Here is a 27952-nt window from a genome sequence, read left to right on the forward strand (position 1 = left end):
CTTTTCGTCGTAATATAACTGACAGGAGACATTTAAATTTGTATTGTTTCGTTAATTGATTCACAGTTCATTTTTACACGCCCATCAAAATAGCAGTAAAACTTGAACAAGATGACTTAAACAAAAATTTCGAAAAAAAAATAGTGTAAATAAAAATTGTGTACACCAAGATGATATAAGGATGGATAACGTAAAACAAAATGACATAAAACAAGATCACGTAAAAAAAAAGAGTTCAAAATAGATTCGTAGCCTCGTAGGGGATGTCCTTTTCTCTTCTTTGCAACCTCTTTCTCACAGAAGAGATGTTACGAGTTTGTCTCTGCTTTATCGTTATTTTCAAATGCTCGGCTGAGCTCCAATCTATGGTTCCCCCCTCGCCAAACTTTCACAAGAAACACCCGTCTAGCAGAAAACACTATCACTAATTTCCCCCACTCTTTATCTGTGCCTAAACCTAAACGTAGATTCCATGAACAAAGCTTCTTTCTTAGAACTGCACGCCTATGGAATTGTCTTCCGTTTTCCCGTTTTCCAGCTGACTACAATATGGTTGTCTTCAAGTCTAACGTAAACAAGTTTTTGATGAGCCGTTCCATATAAGTTAACAAATTTACCAAATTTCCATTACTAACGATTACTATATTGTCCAATTTCTACTGTACACTCTTTAACCCTTATCCTCGAGTGACCTCTTGGCCTTGATAAGTGGTGATGCATATGTAAAAAAAACTATAAAGGCGTAAAAAATGAGTTAACACAAGATGTTATAAATAAAAATTGTGTAAAAGATGACGTAAACAATATGACGTAAGCGAGATGACGTAAAACAGTTGACATAAAACAAGATGACGATAAAATCGTGTAAAACAAAATGACGTAAAACAAAATGACGTAAAACAAGATGACGTAAAACAAGATGACATAAATAAAAGTTGTGTAAAATAAACGTATATACCATTCACTGGACAAAGTAGGGGAGGGTAGAGCAGTAGCTCTAGATATATCAAAGCTTTTGACAGGGTATGGCATGAAGGTCTTCTCAGAAAAATCAGATCATACCGTATCACTGGAAGAATACTTAACATAATTAAATTCTTCTTAGATAAAAGAAAAATCCAGGTTGTCCTCGATGGTCGTACATCTAAACAATACGATATAAATGTGGTAGTGCCTTAAGGGTCTATCCTTTGACCTCTATTATTCCTAATATTCATAAATTACCTCCCTGGCAAAATTGTCTGTGAGATGGGTATATATGCTGATGATACCACGCTCTATAACAGACACGACAGGAAAATAAATGAACGCATATTTAAAGAAATGGCAGAAACACTAGAGGATAACCGCCAATCTGTAGTGGAATGGGGACAAAAATGGATGGACACATTCAATGCTGCCTACACTTGTTTCCTTCAATAACCAAAAGAAACCTCTACCATCAATAGCTACGACCAAACACTCTTTATCTAAAACTACATCTTTTAAACTCCTCGGTCTAACGTTTACAGTAAACATGAGGTGGAAAAATTACATTGAGAGCATTGCCAGGACCGCTGCGAAAAAGGTAGGTGATATTTATTTGATCCCTCACGGAGAAAATTAGGCACAAGGCCGATTTTTAAAGTGAGGAGTGAAGGGGAAATGGGGACCAACTCCCCGGGGAGTAGGGGAGCTGGATACTGACAATAAGTATGGGTTGCCCCTACATAGACCAAGGTCTTATCTGTGGGGTCGCCCCACATATGGTCTTTGCTTGCAGTATGTATTTATTTACTTCCCCACTGAGCAAATCAGGCACAAGGCCGTTTTTTAATGTGAAGAGAGAGGGAGGGAGAGGGAAAAGGGGGACCAGCTCCCGAGAGGTGGGAAATGGGAGCTGGATATTAACTGTTGGTATGAAGGGTTGCCCCTACATTGACCAAGGTCTTATCTGTGGGGTAGTCCACACATAGGGTCTTTGCTTACAGTATCTGCCGGAACATATACTACACTTTGATCTTGGACCGAAGGCCACGAACGTCCCTCTTCTTGCAAAGGCGTCTGCGATGAAGGTGGGCTCTCTCTACCGTGCTAGAAAGCTACTAACGCCCGAAAGTATCCTGTACCTCTATAAGGCCACCATTCGCCCATGTATGGAATATCGTTGTCATATTTGGGCTGGTGCATCTGCTACTTGTCTCTCACTCCTTGACAAGGTTCAAAAGAGAGTTGCCAACCTAATAGGTCATGAACTGTCATCTAAGCTTCAGCCTCTGTCCCATCGACGAAATGTAGCATCCCTCTGCCTGTTCTACAAGTATTTTAACGGTGAATGCTCCGACAAACTGCAAGCACTTGTACCCCCTCGACATAAATACCCCCGACAAACCCGGCAAGCAACAAAATCCCACCCCTTCACAGTTGAGATCCCTAGATGTAAGAGAGACTTCTACTCCAGTAGTTTATTCCCCAGAACCGCTAGACTTTGGAATTCCCCTCCGGTTCCTGCTCCCCCAACTGCACTGACATGCAGAAGTTCAAGTGTAACGTGAACCGACATCTTGCTGCCCAACTCCTCTTAGAGTACCCTTGTAGCTTATGTCCCTGATACCCCCCCTACATCGAAGTTGAAATGTGCCTTATTTGGGGTAAAAATGTAATTTTAAAAAAATACGATGTAGAACCAGATGACGTAAAAAAAAATTATGTAAATAAAAATTGTGTGAAACAAGATTGTGTAAAACTAAGTAGAGTAAATCTAGATGGCGTATAAAAATATGGCGTGAAACGAATTGATGTAAAACAATATAGTGTAAAGCAAGATGGAAGAAAGACTAAATTTTGTAAAAAAGATGGCGTAAAATAAGATGACGTAAAACAAGATGACGTAAAACAAGATGGCGTAAAATAAGATGGCGTGCAACAAGATGGCGTAAAATAAGATGGCGTGCAACAAGATGGTGTGCAACAAGATGACGTAAAACAAGATGACGTAAAACAAGATGGCGTAAAATAAGATGGCGTGCAACAAGATGGCGTAAAATAAGATGGCGTGCAACAAGATGGCGTGCAACAAGATGGCGTAAAATAAGATGACGTAAAACAAGATGGCGTGCAACAAGATGGCGTGCAACAAGATGGCGTAAAACAAGATGGCGTGATCAAGTTGATGCATTACGACACTCAAATAAATTCTGTATTTATTCTTTTTCTGATGTATAAGTTTTGTTCTCATAAAAAATGCAGTTTTAAATTTATTTAACAAAAATAATAAATTACTTTTGAAAAATCCTGTATATTTTGCGAGAGAGCAAATGTCTTACCGTGGAAATGTCCGCTTTAGCATCTATTTCTACTAAGCATTGACCCGTCCATATAAAGTTCATATCCATAGTGACAGAAGCTCCAATCCAGAACTGTTTTCCGACAAGGGATGCGTCATCGAAGACCTTCATCGTGAACTGTAGAGAAACCCAGTCTTCCGTCGGATCATACAGCTTAGACCTCATTCCTTCAAAAGAGAAATAAAATATTGAAATCCTCGAAAATTTAATTCGAAAATTTAGAAAACCGGATAATGTTACAGTAGAACCATGGGATACGGCATTAAAAATTAGTAACAAAATACAGTTCAGTATATAACACGCATGTATATAATCAAATAACATTATAAATAACACCTTAAGGCGAGGGGGTATCGTAACCGGAGGCCGTTAAAGACATCATATTTCACATCGTAACCTGAAAAAACGTATCCTAAGGTCACCGTATCCCGGGGTTCTACTGTATGTATATTTTTAATTAAATGATTGAATTATTTTTTCGTTCTTATTTTTTCTGATATTTTCGTTGATAAAACAACTCATTCATAAAAAAGACTGGTTTTTGTTTTACTTTTCATCCTGTTGTTCATTTTATTAACTCGAACGGTCGACGCCTTGTGTAGAGAGAAAATGTATGCGTTCGATTGTGTTGATGGTTGTCGTAAAGTTTGAATCGATGTGTATTTGTGTAGTTCGCACGGATTTTAAATAGAGGAAAAATACTGTCTTCTATGAATGTTGTCTTAAAAACGAACGTCTCAGAAAAATGATTCACAAAACCAACATTTAATGAGAAAAAAAACCTAGCAATTCAAAATGAATATTTAATACCTTTTAGTTAGAATCTTGTCATATCTCTTCAAGCAACGCCGAGAAATGGATCCAACCATATATATATAACAAGCCTGGATGCCCGACGTTGCCCGGGAGTTTGGAGGTGTGTGTTGAGCAAAAAAAAAGTGATAACAGGCAGGCAGGCTCGAACCCTTGCCTCGAAGGAGAAAAAGAACGTGAAAAAAAAACGTGACGTCTTTGTCGTTGCGTTCTTCGCCAAAATGGAAGTCGCAAAGGTTAAAATTAAGGCTAGTCAATCGTAAAGAGAGAATGACTTTCGAAAACAGAAACTCCTCCTTGTAGAAAAGTGGCAGTTAAGGGTGAAGGAATTAATGTTTTTAAACAATTTTTCAATATTTTTTTATCTTGAGCAGAGATTATAATCCCCTCCTTTTTTTACACAGGACTCACCACTTATCAAGGCCCGGAGGCCACTCGAGGATAAGGGTTAATGGGTATACATTAGTGTTGTGGGGGAATCACCCTCCAAATGGACTGTTCTATCCATTATATAAACCATAGATCTTTTGATCCCAGGTGTGGATTAAACACCAAAGCGACCCTCCCCTGCTCGGTGACGATTACTACTCTTTTCAGTTGTAACCTTTTTACATTGTTGTTCCAGTAATACATTCTTTAAACTCTATTCCGTTGTTCTGTTTTCTTTGTGGCTTATTGCAAACCCTAACACTGGCGATATTAGATTCGGAGAACGTACTCACGTTTAAAAACGATGTTCTAAAAAACTAAACACTGAGGCCATGGGATTCAAGGAGCATACTAAAATCGAAACCAGTAATAAAAAAATACTCGCGTAGAAATAGTATTCTAAAAATACTAACGACGTCGGACTCAAGTGTTATCAAGCCTAAGGAAGTGTCTAACATAACACTTGCAACATAAAGGTTCACGTTAACTAAAAAAAAACGCAGATCATTACAGAAAAAAAAAGAGTTGAAAAGAAAAAAAGTTCGTCACGACTTTAAAAGATAGCGGTGTACTTTTGCAAAAAGAAAAAGGTTTATTTCGACTTAGAAAGGTAAATTTTTATACTTTTGGAAAAATGAATTCGTCACTTGTGGTTTCGCTGCTAAAAACGGGCGTCATTTTTTTTCTCTGGAGAAAAATATACACTTGATTTTTTTCTTTAGACAATGAACTTTTTTATATATTTTTTCTGTTCGTTTTATTGTCTGAAAGAAGGAATAAGAAAGAATAAAACGGTTTTGTAAAATTCAGCGAACGTTTTGAAACTGCTAATGCTGACAGAGCAAAATAAACGAATTGAAAGTAGCGTTGAAACATTTGACCAAGTTGCATATCGATGCCGCAAAGCGTCAGTCACAATTCGAGGAACAACAAAAGGAATTGCAAAAACAGTTAGCGGAATGCCAAATACAAACCGAAAAACAGTTAGCCGAACGTCAATTACGAACAGAGGAGTTACTTACAAAAATTGTTAAAAATAATGCGAATGCGGAAAGCAATTCAGCATTTTATCACAATACAATATGGACCGCGATAGACAATTTCAAATACGAGGAAGAGGAAAAATCATTCGCAGCGTATTGTCGACGTTATGAAGATTTTTTTAATATTGACTGCAGCAACTGGTATGATCAAAAGAAAACCAGATTTCTACTACGAAAATTGGAAACGGCTGAGCATGGTAAATTCGTAGATTACATCTTGCCTCGGAAAACAGAAGATTTATCATTCAATGAGACGGTAAATTTGTTAACAGAACTTTTCTCGCCGAAAACGTCTTTTCCATAAGCGTTGGAAATGCTTGAATGTGGTAAAAGACGACAATGACGATTTTGCCACCTACGCAGCTGTAGTGAACAAACACTGTGATGACTTTAAGTTGTCTGAACTAACAGCAGACACTTTAAATGTCTTGTGTTGGCGCAAGGGTTAACCGCGGGAAACGATGCGGAAATCAGGCGCAGAGTCTATACAAAATTAGAAAATGAACCGAACTTAACACTTCAAAAATTGACTGAGGATTGTCAAAAAGTAGAAATTATTAAAAAAAAATGATGCAAGAAATATCGAAGCAGGCATCGCGAATATAAAAAAAGCAACTAAGAAAAAAACATCGAAATGACACACAGACACTAACCACCGAAACTCAGAAAAGCTAAAAGCAGCGAGCGCTTGTTTTAGATGTGGTGGAATACATTGGGTAAAGGATTGCCCATTTTAACAAAAAGATGCCATTTATGCAATAAGATCGGTCATAAAAGTTCGCACTGTAGGGAAACTCAGAATAGAAGCTGTGTACGTCAAACCAGAACTAAGGACGTCGTAGATAAAAATCTACGCAAATATGTAACGGTTAACATTTTCGGCAAGGCTATTAAATTCCAATTAGACAGTGGATCGGATCTTTCAATAATAAATTTCAAAACGTGGAAAATATTACAAAAGCCGACTATGTTAAAAACTAACAGAACGGTGACGGTCGTTAATGATACAAAAATTCATTTTGAAGGTGAATTAATTACAAACGTAACTTTACGGGGGGAAACAAGAAAAAACTAAGGTTGTATGTGCTAAAAGATAGTGAGAACCTGGATCTTTCTATATCCACATTCTGCAAGAAAATAGATACCCGTCCAGCAGAAACGGAGAACGTATAACTTGTTTTAAAAAAGAATTCACAAACGTATTTACTCCTGGCCTGGGGAGATGTACAAAAATGACCGCAGATTTTAAGTTGAAACCTGGCACACAACCGGTGTTTAAAAAGAAACGTAATGTCCCGTTCGCTTTCCTGAACAAAATAAATCAGAAACTAGACAGATAGATTAGAAAGCATCGGTATACGGGCTAAAATTGAATATAGTGAGTAGGCTGCTCCGGTAGTTTACGTAAAGAAAAGGTCCGGGGAAATTCGCGTTTGCGCCGACTTCGCGAGCGGACTCAACGGATCCTTAGAAGATTTTCATTATCCATTATCTAGTCCAGAAGTGTTCACGAAATTAAATGGCGGCAAGTTTTTTTCTAAGATCGACCTAAGCGACGCTTACCTACAGATTCCGGTAAACGACAAAAGCGCTAACCTCCTTTGTATTAACACTCATCGGGGTTTGTACAGATACGAAAGTATCAAGGTGGCACCCTCAATATTCCAGCAAGTAATGGATACTATGCTGTCCGGCTTGGACACCGCAATCGCATATCTTGATGACATTGTCATAGCGAGTAAAAGCAGGGAGGAACATGAAAAACATATCAGATAAGTATTCAGTCGAATTCAAGATTATGGATTTAAGATCAATGCGAGTTCTTTTTACAAACAATTAAATACCTGGGTCAAATAATCGATAAAGATGGCAGATGCCCAGACCCAGATAGGACGACCGCTATTAAAGAAATGCCGGCACCAGTAAACATAACTCAATTACAGAGTTTTTTAGGTTTGGCAAATTATTATCAGGGGTTCATCCTAAATATGCACAAATTGCGCGCACCACTTAATGAATTGCTGAAAAAGGATAAGGCTTGGGATTGGACAGAAGATTGTCAGACATCATTCCAAGAAATAAAAAGAATCCTGACTTCAAAACTATTCCTAGCACATTTCAACCCGTAGTTGGACATAATAGTAGCTAGCGACGCTAGTCAACATGGCATCAGGGCGTGCATGCTACATCGAATGCCGGATGGTTCGAAACAGCCTATTGCTTTCGCATCACGGACTCTCTTGCCAGCGGAAAAGAATTATTCTCAGATCGAGAAAGAGGCCTTAGGAATTATATTTACAATTTCAAAATTCCACCGGTTCTTGTACAGAAGACATTTTTTCTACAAACCGACAATAAGCCGTTGATATCCATTTTTGGATCAAAAAAAGGACTTCCAAGATTCACTGCGAACCGACTATTAAGATAGGGAACTATTCTGCTGAGCTATAATTTTACAAAAAATTTCTCCCCTCAAAACAACCAGCCCATACACACGGTCTATCGAGACTGATTCCTGACAAAATGGAACCTCTTGAAGATTCAGTAATCGCGGCACTACGTATTAATAGTGATGTAAAACCCATGATAAACAATATTATCCACGAACTGCCGGTCACACTTCAGGGAATTAAGTCAGAATCCCTAAATGACAATGTCATTCAAACCACGAAGCCGAAATTATCAGTTCAGACATGTTTTTCTGGTTGAGACGAAATACTGGTATACGTTGAAAGGGTTGTCATCCCCCAAACCCTTCAAAAAAGAATTCTCAGGGATGTTCACATGAGGTATCCAGGAATAAACAGAATGAAAAGCCTAATGAGAAGTTTTGTTTATTGGCCAGCTATGGACCAAGATATTACCGATATGGTGAACATATATATATATATATATATATATATATATATATATATATATATATATATATATATATATAGTCTAAGGAAACTTTACATGCTTTATAAAGAAAATATATAATAAAAATAAATGCAATTTTAATTCCTAGGGATACCAACAAAGTTCAATATATTTACACACACACGCGTGTGTGTGTGTGTGTGTGTGTGTGTGTGTGTGTGTGTGTGTGTGTGTGTAAAATATAACGGTGAAATTCTTACTTTGTTGAAGAGGGAACTTACCGGAATTAACAACATCTCCCATATTGAGGTGTGCCCTTGAATTTCCGCGGTAAATCTTCGAGTTGGATACTTCCCCTTGGACGTAGTCGACAGGGAAACATGCAAAATTCTTGCCTGTCTCTCGAACTCGGAGACTACAAACGGACATGACACCGGATGTGTTCATGGGCGAAAAAACATCAACCTTCACTTTTTTGGTAAGAATAGGCAAATGCATTTTCAGTTCAAACGTTTCAGATGATGCAATGGCGATTTTTGTGGGTCCAGTCAAATTGAATGTAGATGTCCCTGTCACATTCTGAATAATAATAATAATAATAATAATAATAATAATAATAATAATAATAATAATAATAATAATTAACGGGACCTGTGAAAATTCCACAGCGGACTCTTTCATGGGTGTATGTTGGCATTCTGTGGATGTTCAGCGTAAATGGAGACGCCTTGGTATTATTATAGCTTTTTTGTTAAAACTTCAAAGTTTAAAAACTTTTTTGTTTAAAGTTTCTAAAGCTTTTTTTGTTAAAACTTACAAGTTTCTAAAACTATTTAGTTTTACGTCACTAACGCTTTTTTTTTTGTTAAAACTTCCAAGTTTCTAAAACATTTTTGTTTAAAGTTTTTAAAGCTTTTTTTTTTGTTAAAACTTCAAAGTTTAAAACTTTTTTTGTTTAAAGTTTCTAAAGCTATTTTTGTTAAACTTCAAAGTTTAAAAAACATTTTTGTTTTAAGTCACTAACGCTTTTTTTTGTTAAAACTTCCAAGTTTCTAAAACATTTTTGTTTAAAGTTTCTAAAGCTTTTTTGTTAAAACTTCCAAGATTTTAAAACATTTTTGTTTAAAATTTCTAAAGCGTTTTTTAAACTTCAAAGTTTCTAAAACTTTATTGTTTAAAGTTTCTAAAACTATGGATATTAATAAGTCCTTCTCACCTTTTTAAAATTTAATTTTATTTATTTATTTATTCCCCCCCCCAATGAAGAGTATATAATGCATGTGGATGTGTTATCGGCAGCTCCAGTAACTCTTTCTTCTCCTTGTTTGTCCTTCAGTCCTCCTTTCCAATGAGTGATTTTTCTGACAAAGGGTGAAGAAAAAGCTGCTTTCCTGGTCGGCAGTACTTTGTAAAGAGTAGCCTGAGATGTCGGAAAATTTCTGTTTCTATGTCTATCCTTGTGGTCATGTCTCTAGTAAGGGTGCTGGAGGTAAACGTTTCGTCTAGGCTGACGTTACCCGCCTGACAGTCAGGGACCCGAACCTTGGATTAACCACTAAGGAGGCTGTCCTATCAGCAGGTTCAAAGTATCAGTGCTGTTGTATTGCCATTTGGTGAATGGATTCTGGACCATACAGTAGTTTCTGGTAGGGCCTCTCGATGCCATACTAGTGGATAATTGTTACGACTTTTCCTTATCATGTGCCACAAAACAAAAAAAACAAAAACAAAAAAATGTCTGGTCTTTTTCTCTCTTATTTCCCCTCTCTGTCCTGCTCCAACCAAGTCTACCGACCTGCTCCACAAACCCCAAAACCTCAACAATCATGACAAATCTCCAAAAAAGAAACACGAATAAACCTAGAACCCTATCTTCCAACGTATACCCCTACTACCAGGTCTCCTTCTCAAACATTAGGGGTCTACGTTCTAACCTTCCAGAGGTTTAAACACAATTACAGGAGACGAAACCGGACATATTCTTTTTAAGTGAAACTGGCATAGGGCCAATCACTTATCTAGACGAATTCATAATTAAAGGATACTCTAACTTAACATCTAAATCTGACCCCCAAAATCTCCATGGGCATGGAATATGTGCCTACATCAAATATGGTTTTCTATGTGGTAGGATATCTCCAGAGGAGACCCTAATTTACCTATTATGTGCTTCCAGGTTGCACTAGCTTATACCACTGCATTTATATTTGCCCTCTATCGCCCCCACAACCGTAGGGTTACTATTTTTAAGAGCATATCTGAGAAAATTGACCACATCCTGTCTGCTCATCCTTCGGCTAACATTCACATTTGTGGTGACTTCAATGTCCATAATGTGGAATGGCTGACCCATACAAATAAAACCAATGACGAGGAGAGGTTTTGTCATAATTTTGCCATTGCCTATGACCTCACTCAGATTGTTCACGAGCCCACCCGTGTGCCCGATACACCCGGTCAATATGCAAGCCTTCTAGACCTTTTCCTCACAACTTCCCCTGAGCTGTGTTCATGTTCCGTTCTATCTCTTCTGGGATCCTCTGACCACTCCATTGTATCAGTTAAGATAAAAATGAAATGTAATAAGTCTTCAGACGTAGCTCTCCACCGTACTGTATATCGATACTCTATGGCTGACTGGGATAGCTTCCGTACATTCATATCTGACCTACCTCTGCATTTCATGTTTAAAAAGGATGTGTCCTCTATAGTATCAGACCTGACCGAATGGTTAATTATAGGCATAGACCGATTCATACCATCTAAAAAATTCCAACAAAAACCTAACAGCCAGCCATGATTCTCCCCTGAATGTGCTGCTGTCATCGCGCACAGAAATGACTTTTTCCATAGCTACCAACGTAATAGATGTACTGAGACTAAAGCTACTTTCAGGAACGACAGCAACCACTGTAAAAGAGTAATAAAACATGCAAGAGAGCTATATACTCAGTCTGTTGAATCCAAAGTAGCTGAGCAACGGCTTGGTTCCCACCAGTTCTGGAAAATAGGATCTTGAACAGAAGCGTGCGTTCTATCCCAATTATCATCAATGGACCTGAGGTCATCTCGTCAGCATCAGACAAGGCCAGACTATTTGCCAAGAACTTTGCAGCTAATTCTACCCTATGCGACAATGACCATCAACTCCCTGTATTTCCTCCTATAACAGACAACACGCTCTGCAACATACAAATATCTGTGCGTGAGGTCGCCAAGCTAATCAAGAACCTTGATTCCAGTAAAGCTACTGGCCCTGACGGCATTCTAGTTATAGTGCTGAAAAAGCTACAACCAGAACTTGCCCCCATACTTACAAAACTGTTTAAGCGTTTCCTTAAGGAAAAGTGCTTTCCAACACCCTGGAAAAGCATCAGTATGCCCTGTATTTAAGAATTCAGATGAAAAGTCATCTCCCTCTCAGTACAGACCAATAAGTCTCCTATGTGTCATGAGTAAGTTGTTGGAATCCATATTAAATAAAGAAGTAGTCAACCACCTCAACAGAAACAACCTTCTTAGTGACATGCAATATGGTTTCCGCTCTGCAAGATCTACAGCAGATGTGCTAACCGTTATATCACATAGGATTAGTGAATCTCTTGACAAAGGTTTCCTTTCCAGGACAATTGCTCTTGACATATCAAAGGCCTTCGACAAGGTATGGCATAAGGGCGTACTTCGATTTCCAGCTACAGTATAACTGGAAATGTTTTCTCAATAATTAAATCATTTCTCTCTGATAGGTTCATAAGAGGAGTGGTTAATGGCAGAAATCAGAGGCCCACAGTATTAATGCTGGAGTCCCTCAGGGGTCCATCCTGGGCTCAACTCTCTTCCTAATCTACATAAATGATCTCCAAAAACACATACTTAAATCATTCGTTGACATCTACGCTGATGACACGACTATCTATGGGAACACATCAAAGGCCGTAAATGACAAAGTTCTCTCTAATTCTCTCTCCTCTGATCTTGAGCGCGTTGTACAATGGGGGAAGAGGTGGCTGGTCACTTTTAATGCATCCAAAACCAAGCTTCTATCTTGACATCATCAACGCTTTGATCTCCATCTGGCATCAATTGAAATGGATGGCTCTCGTCTTGGGGAGGCTCCATGGTTTGACAAGCTTCTGGGGTTGACCTTAACTCCTGATCTGAAATGGAACACGTACATCAAATCTGTTGCTGGGGACGCTGGGAAAATGGTGGGATCCTTCTACCGCTCCAGAAGATATCTCACTACTGATGCAATTCTCTATCTGTATAAAAGCCAAGTACGTCCAAGGATGGAGTACTGCTGCCACATCTGGGCAGAAGCTGCTAAAAACAGCCTATCCTGCCTTGACAGAGTACAAAATAGACTTCGTGGTTTAGTGGGGATGCCCTTTTCTCTTTCCTGCAAGCTCTCTCCCACAGAAGATACGTTGCGAGCCTGTCTTTGTTTTATCGTTATTTCCATGGCAGGTGCTCGTCTGAGCTCCAATCCCTCGTCCCTCCTCGCCAATCTTTCACGAGAAACACCATTCGGGCTGAAAATACTGTCAATAATTTTCCTCACTCTTTATCTGTGCCTAAATCCAAACGTAGATTCCATGAGCAAAGCTTCTTTCTTAGAACTGCACGCCTGTGGAACTCTCTTCCGTTTGTCTGTTTCCCACCTGACTACAACTTGGACGTCTTCAAGTCCAATATAAACAAACTCCTGACAAACCGCCCCCTTAAGTAAGATACTCTATCAAAAACCCCAATATTAATGATTACTATAATACTATCTCATTGATTACTATACACGCAATAGCCCTTATCCCTGAGTGGCGTTCGGGCCTTGATAAGTAGTGACCCCATGTAAAAAAGGAAGCTTTTTTTTGTTAAAACTTAAAAGTTTCTAAAACTTTTTCGTTTAAAGTTTCTAAAGCTTTTTTTTAAACTTCAAAGTTTCTAAAACATTTTAGTTTTAAATTTCTAAAGCCTTTTTTTTAAACTTCGAAGTTTAAAAAACTTTATTGTTTAAAGTTTGTAAAGCTTTTTTTCTTAAAACTTCCAAGTTCTAAAACTTTTTTGTTTAAAGTTTCTAAAGCTTTTTTTTTAACTTCAAAGTTTCTAAAAATTTATTGTTTAAAGTTTCTAAAGCTTTTTTGTTAAAACGTACAAGTTTCTAAAACGTTTTTGTTTAAAGTTTCTAAAGCTTTTTGTGTTAAAACTTCAAAGTTTCTAAAACGCCCGTTCAGAAAATACGCTTTTATATATTATTATAGAGTCAATTCGATTCTTATAATGTTATGATTTCAAAAATAAAAAAAAATATGTCTATATAATTTGGGTTCATCAGCTTGAATTGAAACCGAAACAAAAACTTATCAAGAACACATATATATATATATTTAAATATGTATGAATAAAAAAAATCAATACGAAAAATATATAAATGTTTATATCTTTTCTGTATTTATTTCCTGTGTGTTGACGTGTAGGAATACAAAAAGTCTTTTGAAAAAGAACAAAAATGTTTCCTTCAAAAGCACATAATTTTCAACCGATCCTTCGATCTTCCTCAGTGTGAATCATACATATTTAAATATACTAAAAAGGAATACACGTGGATACAACATGTAATTTGGACCATATATATATATATATATATATATATATATATATATATATATATACATATACATATATATATGTATATATATGTATATATATGTATATATGTATATATATGTATATATATGTGTATAAATATACATGTATATATGTATATATATGTATATATATAGATGTATATATATGTATATATGTATGTATATATATACATGCATATATATACGTATATATCTATCTACATATATACACATATATACATATATATGCATATATACATATCTATCTATATATATATATATACATATATATATACATATATGCATATATATTTATACATATATATACATATATATATACATATATACATATATATACATATATATACATATATATATATATATATATATGGTCCAAATTGCATGTTGTATCCACGTGTATTCTTTTTAATATATTTAAATATGTATGATTCACACTGAGGAAAATCTACATCTCATTACGTGTCTCAGACCAACAGCTGATGTAACCTCGATCTAGTCATTTGTTTATGCAAACCAAAAATCATGTTTACATCTATTTTCTATTTTCACATTCATTTTGCTATATTATTATATTATAATCAATAATTTTCCCGATTTACTTGTTTATTTTTCTAATCATAATAATTGATCCAGCGACCCGTCGTTGATCGAATCAAATAATAATAATAATAATAATAATAATGATAATAATAATAATAATAACAATAATAATGTTGTTTTGACCCTTGGTCCTGCATGCCACAGTTAACACAGATACTACGGTATGATCACAGCTCAAAGGGTCACAACATTACAATAATAGTAGGAACACTAGGGACAATCCCGAAAAACTTTGAAAAAAAGGATGGGAGAAATTGGAATCAGAGGAATAACTGGAAAAGTACAACGAATAACAATAATGAAAACAGCTGAAATATTAAGAAAACCGCTTGAATGTGGAAACTAACACAGGGGCAACAAGCGTGGACCAGGCAAACTGCTGCAAAGGAAAAACACGAAACACTACATGGAACTAAGAACACATCACTGCCCCCCAAGAGTGACACTAAATAACCAAGTAAAGTCAATGAGGAAGGAAAGGCCTCCGCCTGATAATTGCGAAGAGAACTGGGACCTTGGCGAGGCTTGTTGCCACTCAAATTCCAGCAAAGACTAATAGCCGCTGCTAACAAGTAGTCAATGGCAATCAGCTGTTGCGATAATGCAAATTTATATGCGAATGTTATGGAAAGAGATGGAGGGTACTGGAAATCTGGGGAGACTTGTTGTCACTCAGCTTCCAGTGAATACCACAGGCTGTTTTCAAGGAGAGGTCTTTGATGACTGGTGTGGAAGCTCCTTCTGAGCCAATAATAATAATAATAATAATAATAATAATAATAATAATAAACTACATAATAAGCGACTGCAGCAAAAAAAAATAAAAAATGGACACGATGTTGCATCTTGTGCCTATTTTGCAAGAACTTTAATGGAATGTGATCTGATAAATACATCGCCCTTGTGCAGCGTCCATGTAAATACTCCTGTGTGACACTATATCTCAATGCCACGGTTGCTAACACACTCTTCAGCATAGCCGAGTAGTGATTTGGCCATAAGCGTAGAGATACAAAGAAATGCATTCCCAGAATTCCCTTTCTAGATCGACCCTTTTTCGGCCGGACGACATGGGATAAGCACACGTGTTTCTGTCTAATTAATCTACTCCCACCACACATGGGAGTTATATTAGTTAACGATTAGTTCTGTGTACTTAACATCTTGAGAAAATTTAAGTTATAATGAAAGAGAGATCTTTCTAGACCAAGGAAATTTTTTCTTCTTAAGAATTAATTCAACTTTTTGTAAATGCACCTCAGTCAACATTTCAGGAAGCTTTATCATACAGTCCATTTTCAAATAAACTTTTAATTAAATAAGTCGATCGAATAATTCTTCCTTAAAAATCATCTAGAATTCCAGCAAATTTCTTTACGCGACAAGCAACACAATCTCCCACTTCATTTTTCAAATCACTGAATGCCAGAATGCCTTCTACTCTAGTAGTTTCTTCGCTCGGACTGCTAGACTTTGGAACTCCATCCTTGCTTCCTCTTTCTCTGACTGTCCTAATCTGCAGAAGTTTCAATGTAATGCGAACAAACATTTCTCTGATCAACTCTCCACAGTCCCCTGTTATTCATGATCACAATTAGTAGCCGCTTACGTCCAAGTGGCAATATGCTTTGTTTGAGGTAAAAAAAAGAGTATAAAAAGAAACATATGTTTTTATTAGATAAACAAGTCAATCTTTAGCTTGTGACAAGTGGCACCAGCAAAAGATAAGGAGAAAAGAGAGAAAGAGAGAGAGCGTGTGAAAGTATGAGGGTTGGCGGCAACAAAATGCGACACACACGCGTATGCTATACGTGTGCTGTCTTCTGTCTGTTCTTTGTTCGTATGTTTTCATTGACCAAATTCCATCTTCTCTTTGTTTTGGCCATTGACGTAAGAAATCAAAATGTGGGGCGGTTTCTTTGTTAACGGACTTTGTTTCTCTCGGTTTGCATCAACCCGATAAGCGATACTCAGAACCGCCTGCTATGTGCATATGCGTATGTGAATAACATCCAATATTTTCGAAGTCATCCAATTTCCAGATTCCGCCACTTTACAATATTAACCACAGTATCTTTTCAAACGAGCGGGTAATAATTATTGTTGAAAATTCTAGAATCCGCACGTTTATGTGAAATAATATTTTATTTATTTCAGGAAGGAAGGGGCGTATCACAAAGCTAATGTTTTAACTGCTTCCCACTTTCCTTGGTACAAAAAGCTAAAAATGAAAAGGAAAGAGTATAGTGAGCCGTTTATACCTGCCAAATTTGCTTTGTCTAGATCAAACACACAGACACAGAACAAGCTGTGCTACTGCACACACACGCATGGAGTGGATCACGTGCAAACATCACACAACTTTGATATGCATGCATTTCCTGTGACATTTGACATAGTCTTCCGTTTCCCTTGACTTTTCCCTCTTTTTTGCTTGACACCAAGCATCCGCACAGCTCATCAAACGCAATTTTTGCAGATCTTTTGAACGAATTTCTTGAGCTCAGGAAATTCGTTCAACAAATCTGTACAAAAAAAATCTGCGAAACGGAAGGCTATCTCAAAGGTCACAGGAAATGCATGCGTATCAAAGTTATGTGATGTTTGCACGTGCTCCACTCCATGCGTGTGTGTGTGGTAGAACACAACTTGTTCAGTGTCTGTGTGTTTGATCTATACAAAGCAAATTTGGCAGGTATAAACGGCTCACTAGAAGAGTAAGCTAAACGAAAGCAAAGGGTGTAGCGTTTACAAACAAACTTTAAACGTTCGCATCGCATTTCTACCCACACTCAAAAGAGGAAGAAAGAAAATCGAACCAAGAGAAGGTTTAAAACAAAAAAGTCGTAGCAATACCTTATCGGTCTCTTTCGCAATGTACATGCTTTGTCCCACCCATATGTCGTTCTGATTGTTGTATTCGGCACCGGCGCTCACCCAGAACATCTTATCCTTGATACTCGCACTTGTCGCCGGGCTGATCATGGTTGCATTAAAATCGATTTGAAGAATGCTATTCTCTGCCTGGTTTACGTCTTTAATGCTGTTGGTTACATTGCCAAAATTGAACACGGCACGGTCAAACTGCAAAAGAAAAGTATTAAATAATAAGTATGATAACTAAGTCCAAAGCAATCGGTTCGTGAACATATAAAAATTATGAAGAAACCCGATCATGATGCCAGGAATTTTTTTTTTTTCTTTTTACTATTAGTTGGGGAGGGGGCTTTCGACCTTGCTGGCTGTAAAATACTCTTTATATATTTCAATTCATATCTCGTACTTTTTATCACAGAACAGATTCTCTACTGAATATTTACACAAACATAAACACACGCGCGCGCGTGCACTGATGTGTTTTTATACAACGAAACAGTTGTACTGTATGACTTATTTGGGTTGAGCACTGTCGCAAATGTACTTTATCCGATGCTTCATTTGGTTATTAATTGAAGTTCACTGTCCGTTTTTTAAAACAAACTAGTAGTTCGAGCACTGTGAATCGATGGGCAAGTTTTTCTTTAATAGGCACTTAATGAGGGATATTTGGAAGCACTGATTGGTAGCCTTATGGCAGAGCTGCCGACAATCAACTCGATGGTTCTAGGTTCAATCCATGGCTGGAGAAAGGAGCTTCTCTAGTCACACTAATTACTTGTGATACAACGAAACAATAGTGTATGTGGATGACTATATATATATATATATATATATATATATATATATATATATATATAAATTACTTCGTTGCCATCAGTTAGAATCGAAATCAAAACATTTAGCACTCAGTCGCGATTACTACCGTTTGAGCTAACTCAAAAAGAACATGATTAGTAATAATAAATTTGAGTTCTAAGTCCAAAGCATCGGTTCATAAAAATATTAAAAACTTATTAGGAAACCCGATCACGGTGGAAATAAATTCATTTTCTTTCTTTTTAATACCAGCAGGGACGCGGTCAACCATGCGGGCGTAAAATACATTTAATATATATATATATATATATATATATATATATATATATATATATATATATATATATATATATATATATATAGACACATGCAGATTTCGTAGTTATTATTACAGATATATATAGACACATGCAGATTTCGTAGTTATTATTACAGAACAAATTTTATATTGAATATTAACACACACACGTATGTATATATATATATATATATATATATATATATATATATATATATATATAAGTGAAAGTGTCTGTGTTGGTGTGTGTGTGTGTGTCTGTCTGTGTACATTTCCCTACGCAATAACTCTGCCAATTTTAAGTCTACAGACTCGAAATTTGAGATACAGGGTAGTAAGGTTTGGGAAAATCTTTGTAATCCGTTTCTGACCAGAAATTTTGCTGGCAAGGGGTCAAAGTTCAACGATTTGACCTTTGAGAACTCTACCAAACTACTCCGTCAATGTTGAGTATAAACTATTGAAATTTTAGATATAGCTCCTTGGACATGGATCTAACATAATAACTTGATTTGAGCAAAAAACAATAAACGTTAAGGGGTTATAATAGGGGTCAAAGTTTTAAAAATTACCTCTGCTGTCTCTACCAAATTAATCAGACAATTTCTGGTCTAAACATTTTAAATTTTACATAAAGGGTATTGAGAGATAGGGCAAGCTTTTTAATCGGTTTGGGTCGAAAATTTGAGCTACCAATATATAAATCCATGTATGTATGTTTGCATGTCTGCCTAAAACCTTCGATACAGGCGACGGATTTTCACAAGATCAGTATCGTTTTGAAGCTCAACGCTTCAGACGACAAATACCGAAGAATTGGCTAAAACATTCATTTCTTTACCCTCAACTGGGCACTTTTTTTTCAGGGAAGGGGTCGCTTTTTTCGCAGATATTTTCAAAGTCACCCCCTCTTTTCAATAATCTAGCCTTAATTTAAACCAACGTCACTTACGGTAACTCCAACGTATTTACTATTAATTCACTATTAATCTCAAACCCAAAATTATTTGCTATTAATTTAGTATTTTTGCAACTGCAAACTTATTTGCTATTAATTCACTATTAATCTCAAACCCAAACTTATTTGCTATTAATTCACTATTAACCTCAAATCCAAAATTATTTGCTATTAATTAATAGTTTTGCAACTGCAAACTTATTTGCTATTAATTAACTATTAATCTCAAACCCAAAATTATTTGCTACTTATTTACTATTACTCTAAACTCTAAACTTAATTACTCTTTATTCACTATTAATCTCAAACCCAAAATTATTTCCTATTAATTTCCTATTACTCTCAAAACCAACCTTATTTACTACTTTCATTCCTGCCCGGCTTTGCTCGAGCGCTTTGTACTGTTCATAACTTGCCCTATGGGTGAATATACTTTTATGTAAAATTTCAAATTTTTACACCAAAAATTGTCTGTGTAATTTCGTAGAGACAGCAGAGGTAATTTTTTAAAACTTGGACCCCAATTTTGACACCTTAATATTTATTGTTTTGGTTTTAAATCAAAATAAAATGTTTGACCTATGTCCAAGTTACTTACATTTAAAATTTCAAGTGTTTAGACCCAACACTGGCGCAGGAGTTTGGTAGAATCTGCAAAGGTCAACTCTTTAAACTTTGACCTTTTGGAAGCCAAATCATTGCCCCAAAACATATTAAAATGCTTGCTGCATGTCTGAATACCTGTTATATACAATTTTAAATGTTTAGACTCAAAATTGTCAGGGGTTAAAGTTCAACGATTTGATCTTTGAAAAGTCTACTAAACTCCTCCGCTAAGTTTCGGTCTAAACAATTTAAATGTAGGTTATATTGACATGGATCCAAATTTTAATTTGAAATTTTACATAAAGAGTATTCAGAGATAGAGCAAGCTTTTTAATCGGTTTGGGTCGAAAATTTGAGCTGCCAAGGAGTCAAATGTCAAAAGATTTGATGTTTGCGGTGTCTAGCAAACTACTCAGCTAATTTTGTGTTTAAACATTTGAAATTTATACATAACAAGTATTCAGACATTTGGCAAGCATTTTAATCAGTTTTGGGCGAAAATTTTGCTGGAAAAGGTAAAAGTTTAAAGAGTTGATCTTTGTAGACTCTACCAAATTCCTCTGCCAATTTTGGGTCTAAAGACTTAAAATTTTAAATGTAGGTTACTTGGATATGGGTAACACTTTGCGTTTTGATTTGTGACCATAATAATAAATGTTACGGAGTCAAAGTATGGGTCAAATGTAAAATTAATTGACTTCTGCGGTCTCTACTAAATTACTCAGACAAATTTTGGTCTAAACATTTGAAATCTTACATAAAGTGTATTCACACGTAAGGCAAGTTAGGAACAGTACAAGTAGTAAATAATCTTGGTGTTGAGAGTAATAGTAAATTAATCTCTATATAAATAAAATGAACTCATTTTTTCCCGCTGATTTTGACATTAATAGGATTAAAATCAAGATATTTCATGCAAATATAATATGCACAAACGGCAGAACAATATCTGAGGTGTGTTATAGGCTTATTATTTCTCAAATTCCTCGATAATCTTAGATTTCTATACTTTTTCTGCTGAGAAGTCACGGCCAAAATCGGTTAAGATCAATGGAAGTGGTAAAATATTTTCTCTCTAATAAATTCCTCCTCCCCCTGCCACCACTTAACACCGTTTGGGGATCGTTCACAAGGAACAGTTGAGAAGAGAACACCGGTTTGGCTTCGTAGTTCTTTCATGTGAAGTTATTTAAAATCACTAAACTAAGCTGCAGTGCTCTGTGGCGTAGTGGTTAGCGTGCTGGACAATTCACATTATATTTTCACGTTCGCACCGACCTACCGTAGTCGTTTTTTTTTTTTTTTCCTAAACAACTGGAATGGACTTTTCTTAGTGGCCGAACTGTTAACGTTGCAGATGGGTTTTTTTTTCACACTTTATTTTCCTACTTTTACTCATGACTCCAGGTTTGATCCTTCCTACTTACCTACCATAACATTTTTTAAAACTCCCCCCCCCCCGTCCCGGAAACAAACACTCGGGCAACGCCGGGTACCCCCGCTAGTAGCAAATAATTTGAGGTTGGAGATTAATACTGAATTAAGAGCAAATAAGTTTGGAGTTAGGAACAATAGTAAATAAGTAGCAAATAGTTTTGGGTTTGAGATTAATTGGGAATTAATAGTAAATAAGTTTTGTAGTTGAGAACAATGGTAAATTATTACAAAATAATTTTGGGTTTGAGATTAATAGTGAATTATTAGTAAATAAGTTTGAAGTTGAGAACAATAATAAATTAATAGAAAATATTTGATGGGTTTGAGATTAATAGTGAATTAATATTTAATAAGTGCGGAGTTGAGTACAATAGTAAATTACTAGCAAATAATGTTGAGTTTACATTATCAGTGAATTAATAGTACATAAGTTTGGTTTTAAGAATAATAGTAAATTAGTAGCAAATAATTTTTGGTTTGAGATTAATTGTGAATTAATCTATCTATTATATCTATTAAAGTAATATTGTCTGTGTGTGTGCACATTTCCCTAACATACTACTCTTTCAATTTTTAATCTACAGACTCGAGATTTAACACAAGGGTTATTGAGATTTGGGAAAATATTTTTAATCGGATTTTGGCCAGAGATGTTCTTGTTAAGGGGTCAAAGGTCAACGATTTGAGCTTTGAAAACTTTACCAAATTCCTTCGCCAATTTTTTGTCCAAACACTATAAATTTTAAATGTAGGTTGCCTGTACATGAGTACAAACCTCTTAATATATATATATATATATATATATATATATATATATATATATATATGCATACAAAGTTATTAAGAGTACATAGGGCCCGGGAAAAGCCGGGCTGAACTGCTAGTATATATATATATATATATATATATATATATATAAGTTTCGTGGTTCAATTTTAAATTCTGAAAAACAACATATAGAGACATATATTCGAGTTAAGAATTTATTGTTTGATAAAGCAATATATAGAGTGGGTTATTTTAATTTCCTTAATCCATGGATTTTCAACAATGGCTGATATCATCAGAGGAAATGAAATGCAGTTAGCAAAATGTTCAGCTGCGAATGGACGCTATTTTGCTTTTCAGCACAATTATTGAAAATAGCTTTTTGAGTGGTTGTGGATAATTATATGGAGATAATTATACGAAAAGAGTAGTTGATACAACCTGGGTAATCCATTATCGGAAGGAGTCTATTGTCATTCGAGGTTATAAATCCGGTTGGGCAGATAAGCTTATATATATATATATATATATATATATATATATATATATATATATATATATATATATATATATATATATATTTAAATAAGGGGGTAGTCACCAACAATGTGTATTTTTTAACATTATTTTATTATTCCGTGTCTTGGTTTTTCATTCATGTTTGGATCATTGTAATAATGTTTTTAAATCATTGAAATCGTTTTTACGCGTTTCAGACGTTCTGTGAAGCGTCCTCGTCAGAAATTATTTTCAAATGTGTTGGAGATGTAAAAATTGCAATTTTCGTAGTTCATTTGAAGTTTTTCCAAGGGGTGGATGGGTGTAAGTGTCTAATATTCATTGGAATGTTAAATTCTTATTACTCTTTTATTGGGCTTGTCGAGGCCGCTGACCTCGGCTGTGGTCACTCATGTGTTGTGTTTCTTTCTCTCGCTCTCTCTTTCTGGTTGTGTTTTTTTTTCTTTTCCTTTAAGGTAGGGTAGGGTGTGTGCGTGTGAACTACGATCATAGCTCTGAATAATAAAATTTCAGGATGGTTCCGTACGATATTTACCTCATGCGATCGGCTATATTGATAGTGGTGATATTTCCTCAGATATCATTTTTAATAAGTTTTACATTTTAGAAATTTATGATCTTATTGAATCGTGCTTTTTTATTGTTATTTCATCAATCTTCAATATGCGTGAATGTCTTTGAAATTTGTTTGTCTTTGATGAGTTGCGTAATGAAACTTCCTGTTATATATTGAAACAAACAAAAGACATTTATGAAAAAAGTAAATGTATGCATTCGCATATATTTTAAAAATATTCTCGCCTTAGGCACTTCGTCTGTGTGTAAGTTCGTTCTCTATGGACTCCGAAACAGCTGGGCCGATTTTTTTTATACAAATGTATTTTATGTGTTTTTGTGTGTTCTAAAATAGATTTGTATCGGAATGGCTCCGATAATTATCGAAAAACCATGAATCGAAATATCTGATGAAAGGGGAACTGTTCGATTTGGGGCAAAGTTAACGCTCTTATACAGCCTTACATCACAAGTGCATTTGAGAAGTTTTATTACGCTCAAGCCCGACGTATAAAATCTACAGTAGGTTCTTTGATAAGCAGGAGCTCGTTCGAAATAAATGTTTATGTTTAGAGCGCAATTGAACCATGATGTCATACTTTTTGCATTTTAAACTATAAAGTCATCTATATATATAAAAGCGAAAATGTGTGTATGTTTGTGTGTATGTATGTATGTATGTATGTTTGTGTGTCTGCTAAAAACTTTCGACAGACACAACAAAAATTCACAAACTTTGTCTCATATGAAAGCTCCGCCTTCCGGACGACAAATATCGAAAAATTGGCCCAAAGTGACCATCAGAAGTGCGTCAACTGATCGATTTTCTTCAGGGGTGGCCCAAAAAAAGTGACATTTTAATGTTAAACATTACATATTTTTAAATCAATTTATACCTGCCCCAACAAATACGGCCGCCAACTCTTCTACATAAAGTATACACGCGGCCGTTTATTTTGGGTCAACTTGTATTTAAAACCCGCTGAATCATGTCACGTGATCTTGACGTCAGCAACCTCTAATGGCGATCTGAATTTACAATTTAAAAATGTTGTTATCAGTAAAAAAAAATAATTAAATCTAAACTATGAACTTCTACGCTATGGCAACGTAACCAAAGTTATTACCACATTCAAAGTAGGTAGATACGATAGTTAAACGAAAAATAAAGCCAAGCCAAACATGTGAAGCAACAAAAAAAAATACGCTTAAAAAAATATTAACGATGGAAGTTTTTTTTTTTAAATAAAAACAGCCAGACGCCATTTTCCAGTCTTTAGAGTAAGGCAGACGAAGTGAGAGAGAGAGAGAGAGAGAGAGAGTGAGAGAGAGAGATGTCTAGACAGATTCTCCAGGGGGGAGGGTCAACAACGCATGCGTCAGATGACGTCATGACGTCGTGACCTGATTTACTTTAAATAGTTGATAAACCGAACAAACTTTATATACGCCGCATTAGCGCAGGTAGTTAAGACCTTGATTCATTATCTAAACGTTTTGGGTTCGAATCGTGATGTGAGATGTCTTTTGTTTTCGATTTTTTAAATTTAAATATTGAACCCTGTATTATTTAAGCCATTTTCACGTAACGTTCGTTCGTTTTTCTGTTTTAATCGTTCGTTTGCCTTCCGTTATTTTATTTTGTGTTTTACCCCCCCCCACCCCACCCCCACACACCCACCCCACTTAATTAAAACGTTGTTTTATTTTCTTACTTCGCTTATAACAAAGCTTACATCGTCATCGTCGTCGTCGTAACGCTCGACGACTTTCAAACATCTTTCACTTCTGGCTGGCCGATTTTATTTTCAAACTTCGCCTCAGGGGTTCGGCTTCAATCCTACCCCCCCCCCAGTTTCTTTTTTATTTAACATCACACACCCCCACAAACACCCGGGCAACGCCGGGTACCCCTCGCTAGTCTATATATATAAAAGCGAAAATGTGTGTATGTATGTGTGTCCGCTAAAAACTTTCAACAAACCGAACAAAAGTTCACAAACTTGCCATCATATTGAAGCTCCATCCTTCGCCTGAAAAATATCGAAAAATTGGCCAAAAATGTTACATTTTTCACCCTGAAATCAACAATTTTCTACAGGGGGGTAAACAAAAACCGTTCTGTCATGACGAGATCGGTTCTACGCATGCGTCAGATGACGTCATAACCTGATTTAGTTTAAATAGTTGAAGAACTGATTAAAATTCGTGTATGTCGTGTTAGCTCAGTTGGTTAGAGCGTTCGGTCATTATCTAAACATTTTGGGTTCGAATCGTGGTGTGAAATGCCTTTTTTTTTCGATTTTTTAAATTTAAATATTGAACTAGTGTTATTTAAGCCATTTTTCATGTAACGTTCGTTTCTCTGTTTTTTTTTTTTTTACTTCACTTATTCTTAGGTTTTCATTAACACCCCCACCCCCGACCGACCACACTCACCAAAAAACTCCCGGGTACCCACAGATTTTTTAAATTTTAATATCGAAACAGGCTTATTTAAGCCATTTTTCACGTGTTTTTTTTTTTTGCTTTTGTTTTTGGTTTTTAGTGTTAACGTTCATTTTTCTGTTTTCTTTTTTGTTTTTTCGATTTTTACATTTAACATCGTTCGTTTTTGTGTCTTTTTCTCGATGTTTTGATTACCCCCCCCACACACACACACACACTGCCCGGGTACCCCCCCCTCGCTTAAGTTTTAACGTTTGTTTTTCTGTTTTCTTTTTTTACTTCGATTATTCTTAGGTTTTCATTTACAACCACCCACACCTCGAAATACTCGGGCAAGTTATATATAAAAATAATTTTATAAAATCAACAGTGAGTTCTCTACATCTGCAGGGCAATATAAACCACATTGTATTGTAAACTTAGTCAATTAGTCACTCTAGAAAAGCATGCAACTAAGACAATGTGGTTCACTTAGCTATCATTTCATTCTATTTCCGATTTTTTGAGATGAGGATTGATAATTTGTATTATTTGGATTCTTCGGACTGCTGTTCTCATCTTGAATGTTATTTTCACAACTTTTCGGCCGATGTAACCTCCGACCTTTTCAGGTATGTCTTGTTTAACTCGGAACTCTTTCTGTCGAACTCGGGAATCTTTCTGTCGAACTCGAGAATCTCTCTATCAAACTCGGAAATCTCTCTGTCAAACTTGAACTCTTTCTGTCAAACTTGGAAATCGTTCTGTCGAACTCGAGAATCGTTCTGTCGAACTCGAGAATCGTTCTGTCGAACTCGGGAATCGTTCTGTCAAACTTGGGAATCGTTCTGTCGAACTCGAGAATCGTTCTGTCGAACTCGGGAATCGTTCTGTCAAACTTGGGAATCGTTCTGTCGAACTCGAGAATCGTTCTGTCGAACTCGGGAATCGTTCTGTCGAACTTGGGAATCGTTCTGTCGAACTCAGAAATCTTTCTGGAAAATTCGGAACCATTTCTGTCGAACTCGGGAATCTGCACGGAATTTCGAACGGAATTCTTTATTTAATCCACGGGTGTAGTATGCTCTCGTTTCGCTGGCCATGGCGGGGTAGAAACCCTTAGTAATTTGCAATTGAATTTTGAGTGTCGCCCGCACTGAGAATTGAATCTTAGATCTTATAACTTTTTCAACTAAATATTACCAAAGACTCTATCCACTGCGCCACGGATTTGTGCAGATTCCTGAATTCGACAAGATGCCCCTGAAGAAGTTCGAAGGTTTCATCGATCGAGACTTTGTGCAAATAACAGTAGAGATGAGAACAATAGTCGAAACAAAACAAATAATGGACAATTCTATTCAATTACTAAATTAAATTAAATGTGTTAAAATATTCACAGCCAAAGAAGAAAGGAGCGGCATTCCTGCGCTAAACAATCGAAAGAAGTGCTTACCAATGTCGTCTGACTCTTGGATTCTAAAACTGGCGGAACGACGTTGAGTTCAAGATTAGACCCCACGTGACTTATGGCAGGAGGGCAGAGAACCATGATGGCCGTCTGGTTGACGGGCGTGAAGATCTCCACGTTCATGTCTGTCGTACCATTCGTAAAGTGGATGAATAAGCGGAAGTTTAGCTGCGTGCCTTGCATGATCTCCGTGACGTTGGCATTTTCACCGATCTTTTCCAGGGAAAAGGTCGTCGAATCCGGAACAGTTTCCGAAGGGGCGTACTGTGAATAAAAAAAAAACGTACATTAACATTAACAGTTTAACACAATTTCTGTAAATATATATTTTTTTCTTCTTCAACAAGTATAACGGATACCAGACATAACATGTAATTTTAGACTCCTACCGAGAGGTCATTTTAACATTCTAACCGTCCATATATATGTATTTGTTTTCGGACTGTTATTCTCATCTTCAAAGTTATTGTTATTTCACCACGTTTCGGCCAACTCATCATCT

The 27952-nt window shown here is 36.1% G+C and overlaps 1 protein-coding gene across 1 annotated transcript in view; it reads right to left on the reverse strand.

The window, feature by feature from the left end:
* LOC145260618 (uncharacterized) overlaps window positions 1-27952 on the reverse strand; it is a 204443-nt gene that overhangs the window by 90129 nt on the left and 86362 nt on the right. Inside the window, exons 6-9 of the mRNA XM_080118930.1 lie at window positions 27436-27714; window positions 17572-17799; window positions 8752-9049; window positions 3306-3493 (exon numbers count right to left, since the gene is read on the reverse strand). Of these exons, the coding sequence (XP_079975056.1) occupies window positions 3306-3493; window positions 8752-9049; window positions 17572-17799; window positions 27436-27714 (993 nt within the window). The remainder of the gene's footprint in view (window positions 1-3305; window positions 3494-8751; window positions 9050-17571; window positions 17800-27435; window positions 27715-27952) is intronic.

Source organism: Euprymna scolopes, chromosome 36 (assembly GCF_053919585.1).
Source record: "Euprymna scolopes isolate OS-2025 chromosome 36, ASM5391958v1, whole genome shotgun sequence".
Lineage (NCBI taxonomy): Eukaryota > Metazoa > Mollusca > Cephalopoda > Sepiida > Sepiolidae > Euprymna > Euprymna scolopes.